Raw genomic sequence first — 10342 nt, forward strand, 5'->3', positions numbered from 1 at the left:
CGGCTTCAGGCTGGTTGGAGCTTTACCTGGTGAGTCTGTCACTGTGTGTCTGTGTGCTTTGAGAAGTCTCAGTGACGTGTCCTGATAAGGCACCATATGAAATGCAAGTATTATTAATATATTATTACGGGTATAAAGTGAAGCTGGCAAAGAGCTGGATGTGTGGGGTGGGGTGTGGATTGTGCCGGTGTTGAGCTCAGCCGCGGGGTTGTTTGCAGATGTTTGGACACGGTGATTTCCTCCTCTCCTCTCAGAGAGATCCCGCTGATGCTTGTGAATGTTTCCCTGAGCCAGCCGGCTGTGGCCTGAGCTCACTCGCTGCAGCTCCCCTGGCCAAGCACTGTCAGCCCGGCTCCTCTTTGAGGTGTCAGACTCGGTTAATTACCTCCTGCACTCGCAGCCCTCATCACCTGCAGAGATAAACAGCCCCGTCTGTCTGTCTATCTGTCTGTCAGCAGCTTCCTGGAATAGTTTCTCTCTTGCCATTGAGAGAATTGTACAATATTGGCTGAGGCTATGTGTGTGTGTGTGTGTGAGGTTGTGTCTGTGTGGCTATGTATGTGTGAGGCTGTGTGTGTGGCTATGTATGTGTGAGGCTGTGTGTGTGGCTATGTATGTGTGAGACTGTGTGTGTGGCTATGTATGTATGTGTGAGGTGTGTGTGAGGCTGTGTGTAAGGGGAGTGGGAAGGTGAGAGTGCTGACACAGCACAATAATGATAATAATCCCCTTGTGGTACGTAAGCAGCACATGAGACTCCATAGTCAGTGTTTAGAGTACAAGCAGCAGAGAGACTTGTCAGGGTTAAAGCTCCCGTGACACCATCAGGGAAGAAATGTTTTTTCTTCAGGTGTCCTGACCAGCAATCCTGGGTCACCTCCAGGCTGTGAGCGGAACATTACTGCGGGTGATGGAGGCACTTTACAAGCGCAACTGTTTGTGGGGAAATTGCTGTGCGCAATTGACTGCCGCGTTCCACCCACAAAATGCACAGTCACGACACTTTACAGTGTATTCTGTGAAGCACTTTGAGTCGTCTCAACGTGCTATGTCACATGTGAGGATTATTATATTATAAGACCTGCGAGAGCAATTACCGGGTGGTTGGTTGTAAGAACATGGGAACCACGAGTACTGGTTGTGGTCAAGACAGTATTTAAAAGGAATTGGAGAAGGGTGTAAAACAGTAATATAAGAGAGAACAGGGAAAGAGCAGGGAATGGGGTTGGAGAAGAGTGCTCCAGTGGGGGAGTGAGCCCCAGCACAGCCACGATGGGGAGAGAGAGAGAGTAGGGAATGGGATGAGAGAAGAGAGCTCCAGTGGGGGAGTGAGCCCCAGTACAGCCACGATGGGGAGAGAGCAGGGAATGGGGAATGGGGTTAGAATAGAGAGCTTCAGTTTGGGGGTTGGGGGGGTGAGAAAGGAGGCATTAGAACCAACTAAGTTGAGACAAACAATAAACGATGATGTTGAGCGAATTCCTTTTTATTTAACAATAAATTACATATTTAGAAATATGTGGCCACAGAGACCACATGTGGAAAGTGACTTGTGTTTTTATCATTTTAACAGCAGCAACGTCCCATAGAAACCTCGTTTCTAGGTTATTGAGAGAGTGCAGCACCAGAGTCCCCTGATTTACCCCACCCCCGACTTACCCCTCACCCTGACGCTTCCCCCCCATCCTGACATGCCCCTCCCCTGACACTTGCCCTCCTCCCCAGTTTTGGAAGGTTACAAGCTGGTTCCTCTGTCGCTGTCCTGTTGTGACTTACAAACAGGCTCAGCTTTTAGTTATTGAGATTCCAGCCCTGAAATTTCCCACTTTTCGCCTCGCCCCCCCCTCGCCTCACCCCCCCCTCCCGACATTGAATTAACCCCCGCCATGTGGAGGGGGGGGTGGCCAGCCTGACCGGGGAGGGGCGGGGGAGAGGGGGCTCTTCCCTCAAGCCAATGTACCTCTGCGTGAAACGCAGTGGGGGAGAGTTCATAGCCTACAGCCCTCTTCACCCACCTCTTCACCTGCCTCCTCACCACCCACCTCGACCACTATCTTGCCCCCCGCCTCAGGGGGTCCAGGTTCTGTCAGCGAGCAGATGTGGAGCGAGTCGTACCGTGGTGGGGGCGTGCTGGGGACTGGCCTCTCACTTTGTGCCCGATGCTCCTGCTCCTCCACGCACTGAGCCACGGTGGGCACAGGTGGAGGGTGACGGGCCAGCGAGCGCCTGCGTCTGTGACCCATGTACAGCCTGGCCCCGCGTATGGCCATGATCCACACGCAGTCCAACATCACCTCCAGCAGCTCCACGATACACAGCACTGAGCCCCCCATCCAGAAGCCAAACTGGCCACCGAGGTTGGACAGCAGCCAAACTAACTGCCAAACAAACAGGACAGAGTGTTAGGGGCAGAGAGTGGACGCAACACAATGCCAGGACCCGAGCGGGGAGCATCTTTATATAATATAAAATAAAAACAAGTCGCTGGGAACAAGCAGCAAGTCAGGCAGCATCTATAGAGAGACGAAAATGAGTTAACGTTTCATGTCCATGACCTTTCATCTCTGACATTAACTCAATTTTTCTCTCCATCGATGCTGCCTGACCTGCTGAGTGTTCCCAGCCACTTCTGTTTTCGTTTCAGATTTCCAGCATCTGTAGTCTTTTGCCTTTTGACCATCTTTATATGACTGGTGTCTCTTATAAGCTATAATCCTTGCGTTTGACACAGCGACTTAACACGTCAATGTCTCAAAGCGCTTAATGCATTGTATTAATGGATTCTTAATGATTTTGTGTGGGTCTGTGGTTTGAGCACTCGCTTTTTGCAAGCGAGAGGATCCGGGTTAGATTCTTGGGCAGGGTCAAACCTTAGGCAGGTTTCCTTACTTCACATGTCTCTGTTTACTCAACAGTAAGTGGGAACCCAGTTGTTAGTCGATTGGTAGATCGCTTTCCGGGAGTAATAATCCCTCAAAAAAAACGTGGTCACCCAATCCATGGCTGTTTGTGGGACACTGCTGCGCGCAATCGGCTGCTGCATTTCGCCCACAAAATGGGCGGGAGATTGTGGTAGGAGATCAGTTGGGCAGAAGGGCTTGATGACATGAACCTGCCTTGTGTTGTGACAAGTGATGGACATAATGAAACAGCGTGAGAGGCTGGGGTTCTGCTCGGCTGCTTGACTGGAGGTGAGTAACACACAGTGTAACCTTACACACAACCTCTCGCTTGCTCTGCTGTTCCGGGTCAATGTGAATTCTCACAGTTTGTTTTTGGGGGGCAGTCTGCCCCCACCCTCTGGAATTTCCCTCCACCTCGCCCTTTCCCTTGGCTCCTTCAAGATTTGTCTCAAGAAGCTCCTCTTCGACTGTGCTTTTGATCACCCTCCTTCGCCCCTACCCTCCACACTCCCCGATCCCGACCCCCAGCTCCTGACTGAAACACTGATCGTTCAGCGCCTTGGGATGACCTCCCGAAGTGAAAGGTGCTATACACATGTAATTTTGTTGTTGGTTAGTCTTATTTTACCAGAATGATACCAGGACTAAAAGAATTAAATTACGAGGACCCTTGCATGAACTTGGTCTCTGTTCCCTTGCGTTTGGAAAGTTGAGGCTGATCTGATTGAAGTATGTAAAATAATAAAGGGATTTGATAGAGTCGATACAGAGAAACTATTTTCTCTGGAGGGAATACAGAACAAGGCGGCTAAGGCCAGGCCATTTAGGAGTGTAATCGGGCAGTTTTTCACCCAGAGGGTAGTGGAAATCTGGAACTCTCTTCCCCCAAAAGGCTGTGGATTATGGTTGGATCCATTCACATCTTCAAGACGGAGGCAGATAGATATTTGTCAGGTCACGGTATCAAGGGATACGGGGCAAAGGGTCGGTAACTGGACCTGAAGTACAGATCAGCCATGATCTTATAAAATGGCAGAACAGGCTAGAGGGTCTGAATGGCCTCCTCCTGTTCCTATAAACTATTCACTTTTGTCTGGTGCTATATTGCTTGTGTGATTGTGTGAGTGTGTGGGGTGGGGGGGGCGGAGGGGGGAGGGTGGGCAGGTGGGGAGGGGGGCCGAGGTGGGAGAGGAGAGCCACAGACTATTACTCACTGTCTGAGCCTTGCTCTCTGATATTGTTCTGAAATTATTCTCCTTGAAGTACATATTTAGCTTCAGGATGCTATTTCTGTAAAACAGTGAATCACATTCAAAAGGCAAAATACTGCAGGAAATTTGAAATAAAACCAGAAATCTCCCCATAGATGCTGCCTGACCTGCTGAGCGTTCCCAGCGATTTCTGTTTTTAATCACATTCAATCCCCCGGAGTTAACCCCTCCCAGTCTGTGCAGCTTAGCCCCTGACTGAATAAAGCCGTGTGTCCAGGGCTTTCAATGATAATTAATGTTACTATTAAATGATAATTTATTATTATAAAAAAATGTCACGAGAACACGCCAAAGTCGGGATCCAGGAAAGATCACATTGTCCAAAGAGCGTTCATCACCCAAATCTCCTGTATGCTCCACACCCACCCCCACCCACCACCTCCACCCCACACCCTCAACCTCCCTCACACCCACTCACCTGTTCACTGTGACTTTAGGGGAGGAATCTCGCTCGTATGAGAGGATTTGATAGATCCATTCCTGAAAGTGAAAGGCACAGCCTGGGTCAGCAGACAGACAGACAGACAGCAGCTTTTATGGAGTTCTGTTGCTTAGTGGTTAGCACGCCCGCCTCGCAAGCAAGAGGACCTGGGTTTGTTTCCCAGGCGTGTGTGTGTGTGTGTGCGTCTCTCTCTCTCTCTCTCACCGTGGTGTGTCTCATTCTCTCTCTCGCTCACCGTGTGTGTGTCACACTCTCGTGCGCAGTCACTGTCTGTCTCTGGTAACCGCTAGAGGCTGCTGAGATGGTGAGTGAGGTGTGTGATGGGAGGAGCAGTCGATGGCAAGATGACAGCACTGAGCGTGGGCTCAGCTGAGACTCTGAGCTGTGTCAGCTTACCTCAGAGGCTTGTGATGGCCATTCTGCCATGGAGATGGTGAGACGATAGAGGGTATCACTGGGGAACGAGAGCACAGCATTAGTCCACAGTATTCCCTGTCTCTGGTTTTACAGATCGGTGACGAGGGGAGGACGAGGGCTGGAGCAGGTACTCACTTGCAGGGTGGAATACAGCTTGTCAGACATTCGGAGTTCTCGCTCTCGATCTGCTCCTTGAGGTGATAGTAACAGTAAGCTGGAGAGGTGAGAGTGGAGGTTAGTGTCTACACACTCAGTCAATGTCTCTGGTCACCTAGCAGTGAGTAGCAACCCGCTTGTTAGTCGATTGGCGGATCGCTTTCTGGGGGTAATAATCCTCCCCCCCAAAAAATATTTGCTCACTCAATCCATGACTGTTTGGGACGTCGCTGAGCGCAATTGGCTGCCGCGTTTCGTCCACAAAATATACTTTACAGTCAATTCCTTTTACAGTATATCCTGTGAAGCGCTTGCAGACGTCTTGAAGATAAGGCGCCTTGGGGACACAGACCCGAGTGGGGTGGGCAGTGGTGGAGGCTGTTTGCTTACCCCAGCCAGGGTGGTCCTGGTTGTTACAGTACTGAGCTCCCTCGGACAGGGGGTAGTGGTGATAGGCACAGCCACACAGTCGCACCATGTGAGCCTGGTGACAGGAGCGAAGGCAGGTCTGGGTGAGAGTGGAGACACACAGCGTTAGTCACACCCACCTTACACACTCAACCCCAAGCACGCAGCCACAAACACACCCAAACCCACAACAACAACAACTTGGATTTACACAGCGCCCATCACATGGGGGAGGTGACCGTAAGCACGATCAAAAAGGAAGGTCTTTAGGTGGGATTTGAAGGTGGGGAGGGAGGGGTGAGGCGGAGGGATTGAGGGAGAGAGTTGCAGAGTTGAAGGCACGGCCACCCCCAATGGAGGACCCCCTCTCTATGCGAGGCCGGTAGTGAAGGCAGTACCTGCATGGAGTAGCTGGTGTTGTAGAGAGTGGTCACCTCTGTGGCCGAGGGGTTGAGTCTGCACCGACTGTACACTCCTCCCAGACGCTCTATTTCGTCCTGATCACAGCACAGACACAGGATCAATCAGGTACAGTTCTCTGCTCTAAGGTGGTCATTTTTGTACTGTGTGCATGATGGGTGTGCGTGTTGTGTTGGGTGCGCGTGTGTACATACGGAGGATAGAACAGAGAGTAGGTTTCAATCCTTACCCCGCAAACCCCACACCCAGCCCCCACCCTCAGTCCCCCCCCCGCTCTTGGCCAACACCAGTTACTACATTTACCGCAAATATTGTGATGGAGGATTCGGTGCCGGCCTTGGCGTACATGCCCAGGTCCCTCAGGAAGGGGAACGTGTTCTGCTGATGTAGCATAAACTTGGCCCCAGCTGCCATGGAGAGGAATGGGTTATAATCCTCCTGAGAAATGTCCAGCACCACCTTCAGCCCTGTGTACAACAACAATACGTTACATTTACACACGGAGAACGTCCCAAGGCTCTGAACAGTCAGGGATTTGGACACAAGCTGGGGGTTGGGATCAGGAGGGAGGGAGAGCAAGGAGGGTACAGGTTGGAGGGTGACCGAAGGCGTGGTCAGAGAAGAGGGTCTTGAGATGAGTCTTGAAGGAGGCAAGGGAGAGAACAAGGCAAAGGGACCGTGGGATGGAGTTTCAACGGCTGGGGTAAGAGAGGCTGACCGGCAATGGTGGGGCGGGCAGGGCGGGGGACCTGGAGCAGGCCGGAGCCTGCTAAGCGGAGGGAGCGGACAGATTGATATGGGGGTAGCAGATCACAGAGGTTGGAAGGAGCGAGGCCATGGAGGGCCTTGAAGGTGAAGGTGCACAAATACCATACATACGCATACACTGCCCCTCCCTCCCCCCCGCACACACACACACATACACTGCCCCCCCCCACCCCCGCGCGCGCGCACACACAGGTTAGGCTGGAGGTTGAAGAAGTTTCACAGTCGTTAATGTCTTCCGGACACAAACAGTGAAGGAACGCTGGGAACTCACCGAACTCGGCTCCGGGGTTGGACACGGTCAGGACACTGCCGCTCGAGCCCCAGTTGAAGATGTAGCAGTTGCCGTAGGTCGGGTGAAAGAGACGCGTGAAGTTCCTGAGAGAGGAGGTAAAGTTTGCCAAGAAATAAAAATCCTGCCATTGGATACATCGTTGAGATGTCTCAAAGCTCTTCAGATAATATACTGTAAAGTGAAATGACCGTATACTTTGTGGGTGAAACGCGGCAGCCAATTGCGCACAGCAGTGAGTGCCCCCCACAAACAGTCGTGGGTTTAGTGACTGCATTTTTTTTGAGGGTTTATTGTTATTGTTTGCAGAGTGGACGGGTTGGTCGGGGGATATGAACGTAGGGAGGAGAAATAGCGTGGAGGGCTTTAAAGGTGAGGATGAGGATCTTGAACTCGATCCTCTGGGGGATGTGGAGCTAATTTGAGGCCTTGATTAGTTGAGTTGACCTGGGATGAGGAGGTTGTGGATCTTGCTCAGTCCCTCATCTGTGAGGTTCCACCTCCCCCCCCTCCACCAGCTCCCAAAGTCCTTCCTGAAGGCCCAGCGGCTGAGGTCACACTCACCGCAAGTCACAGGGATGTCCGCCAAAGTTACAGGAGAGGATGAAGTCCTGTCCGTGCTCGCCCATCGCTGTCCTGTCCTCCAGTGAGACATTGGCCATCAGGCTCATGTAGTGCAGGGAGTACCACTCGTTGACTGCCTGCAGCCCTGTGGTGAAGTTCCTGTACAGACAGTCCCGGCCATCCTTACTGCACTGCACGAAACACCAACAGTGTCACACGGGCAGGAGGCACCACGCCACGCACACAGGAGTGTGAAGGTGTGTGTGTGCTTGTGAGGATGTGTGTTTGGGAGGGTGTGTGTGTGGGACACCTCTCCACACCCAGTTGAACCGCACTGTTTGGACCATTTTGTCACACACACTATTACTGGCGAGTGTAAACTATCTAAACACACGTACAGTTGCCCATTGGTTTGTTTGGTTGGTCGTTAACATCATTAAGTGCAGGGTTGCTGAGATGTCTCAAAGCGCTTCACAGGATATAGTGTAAAGTGAAGTGATTGTGTGTTTTGTGGTTTACACAGGGTTTCCCCGGTGTCAGGGGTCAGATACTCACCAGGTGCAGGGCCACCTTATAGCTGCGTGGGCCCCTCCCGAGCTTGGCGTCCCGAGGGACGTCACTTTCAGCATCTCCCAAAATCCGCACCAGGACCTCCTCCCCCTTCTCCGTCTGCTCAATGATCACCAGGGGCACCAGGGGGCCAGGACCCAGGCCAGCCCCGCCTCGGCTCCACTTATCCTCCAGGTCGTCCATGGGTGGGGGAAGGGTCCTGTTCTGGTTGTACATGTAAATACGCTGCAGTGCCAACTCCGCCAACCGGTCCAGTGGCTGCAGTAGCCCCCGCGAGCGAGAGTACCTGAGGGTGGGAGAGCAGCTGAGATGCATTCCACAATCACAATCCCCCCCAAACCCCCCACCCCCACGTTCTTCACCACCACCGTCTGTCCTCAGAGTTACCCCGAATAGACATTTGAACAACAACAACTCACACAGGGGGCCGGAGCCAGTCGAGCGGAGGCATTGGGTAGTGGGTTGGGGAGTGAGCAGGTCAGAGAGGTAAGGAGGTGCCAGGGCGTGAAGGGGTTTGAAGACGAGTGAGAGGATCTTGAAATAGATCCTCTCGGCCTCCACCCTCAACTCCAGGACTACTGGCGTCCTGACTGACTGCCTGTCCGACATTAAGTCCTGGACAAGGGACAACCTTCTTCAACTCAACGTCAGCAAGACCGAGGCCCTCCTGATTGACTCGCGCCAGAGCCTCCGTACCTCGGGCGTTGGCAGCATCAGCCTCCATGGCTGCACTCAACCTCACTAAGCCAGTCAGGAACTTGGGTGTCTTGTTTGACCCTGAACTGTCCTTTCTCCCCCACATCCGCACCATGACCGGCACTGCCTACCACCACCTCTGCAACATTGCCAGACTCCACCACCCCTCAGGCTGCCGAAACCCTTATTCTTGCATCCGTCACATCAAGGCTCGATTACAGAAACTCCCTCCTCATCGGCCTTCCCAACTCTTCCCTTCACAAGCTGCAGATCATCCAAAACTCTGCAGCTCGTGTACTCTCGCGCACCAGGCTCCGTGACCCCATCATTCCCAGCCTCGCCCGACTCCATTGGCTCCCGATCCCCCAAAGAAATGAGTTCAAGATCCTTGTCCTCACTTTCAAGGCCATCCATGGCCTTTCCCCCTCTTACCTCTCTGACCTGCTGACTCCCTACCAACCTGCCCACTCCCTCCGTTCAGTGGGCTCCGGACTGCTCCATGTCTCCCACCCGACCACCGGTGGACGGGGTTTTAGCCTCTCTGCCCCCACACTCCAGAACATCCCACGGTCGCTTCGCCTCGCTTCCTCCCTTGCCTCCTTCAAGGACGGTCTCAAGACCCTTCTCTTCGATCGTGCCTTTGGTCGCCCTCCTACCTCTCTGCCTTCCGTTACCCCTACACCACCCCTCCCCCATGCTCGGGCTCCGACACCTGACTATTCAGCGCTTTAGGACGTCTGCCCGATGTGAAAGGCGCTCTGTAAATGTAATTGTGTTGTTGTTTTGGCGATAGGGAGCCAATGAATAGACATTGGTGATAATCCCTTCAAAATAATAAAAATAAATTGGTCACTTAATCCACGGCTGTTTGTGGGGATGCTGCTGTTCGCAATTGGCTGCCGCGTTTCACCCACAAAATATACAGTCACTACACTTAACAGTGTATTCTTTGAAGCGTTTTGAGACATCTCGAAGACATGATAAGGAGCTATATCAAATTTGAGGATTATTATAATTATATTACTTTTATGTTATTACATTATTATATTATAATTATATTATTATAATTATATTATTATTATATATTATTGGAGTAGACATTGGAAGAGGCCACTCACCTGAAAGGGTTGACGTTGCACAGAGTGACCGCGGGGAAAACCATGGCTTTGAAGCCGGTGCGGAGGGTCGAGATGGTCTCTCCGGACAGATACCTCTGCACCAGGACCCCCCACTGCCAGCAGACCACCCCACCAAGCAACAGTGTCAGCAACAGCCACAGCGCTCGCTTCTTGGGCCCCTCGGTCAGGATACGCTTGGGGCCGTGGGTGCTTGTGGTTTCACAGTACCACACCAGCAGTTCCCGGTAACTCTCACCCGGCCCGTCCTGTAGCCGCCGCAGGGCCTGGGACAGGCAGCGTCTCGCTGACACCCACAGCAT

At 52.4% G+C, this 10342-nt stretch overlaps 1 protein-coding gene across 1 annotated transcript; it reads right to left on the reverse strand.

Moving 5' to 3' along the window:
* Window positions 1-1470: 1470 nt before the first annotated feature.
* On the reverse strand, window positions 1471-10342 carry LOC103186630 (sodium channel epithelial 1 subunit beta). Its single transcript, XM_007905790.2, has 12 exons — window positions 10023-10342; window positions 8194-8494; window positions 7639-7829; window positions 7057-7160; window positions 6321-6484; window positions 5996-6094; window positions 5580-5697; window positions 5169-5247; window positions 5013-5070; window positions 4593-4654; window positions 4118-4193; window positions 1471-2378 (listed from the first exon to the last, which is right to left on the reverse strand). Exons 1-12 carry the CDS (start codon window positions 10340-10342, stop codon window positions 1989-1991), a joined length of 1962 nt encoding a protein of 653 aa, XP_007903981.2. The 3' UTR covers window positions 1471-1988.

The sequence above is a fragment of the Callorhinchus milii genome, unplaced genomic scaffold (genome assembly GCF_018977255.1).
Source record: "Callorhinchus milii isolate IMCB2004 unplaced genomic scaffold, IMCB_Cmil_1.0 Scaffold16, whole genome shotgun sequence".
In the NCBI taxonomy this organism is placed as follows: Eukaryota; Metazoa; Chordata; class Chondrichthyes; order Chimaeriformes; family Callorhinchidae; genus Callorhinchus; species Callorhinchus milii.

What these genes read in the sequence shown, in the direction of transcription:
- LOC103186630 (XM_007905790.2), bottom strand. Translation starts at nt 10,342, where the DNA reads ATGCTGTGGGTGTCAGCGAGACGCTGCCTGTCCCAGGCCCTGCGGCGG. An exon ending in CCAGGACCACCCTGGCTGGG is followed by an intron (nt 5,248 to 5,579) that starts GTAAGCAAACAG and finishes TCACCTCTCCAG; the next exon opens with CTTACTGTTACTATCACCTC. An exon ending in CAGAGAGCAAGGCTCAGACA is followed by an intron (nt 2,379 to 4,117) that starts GTGAGTAATAGT and finishes TTTGTTTGGCAG; the next exon opens with TTAGTTTGGCTGCTGTCCAA.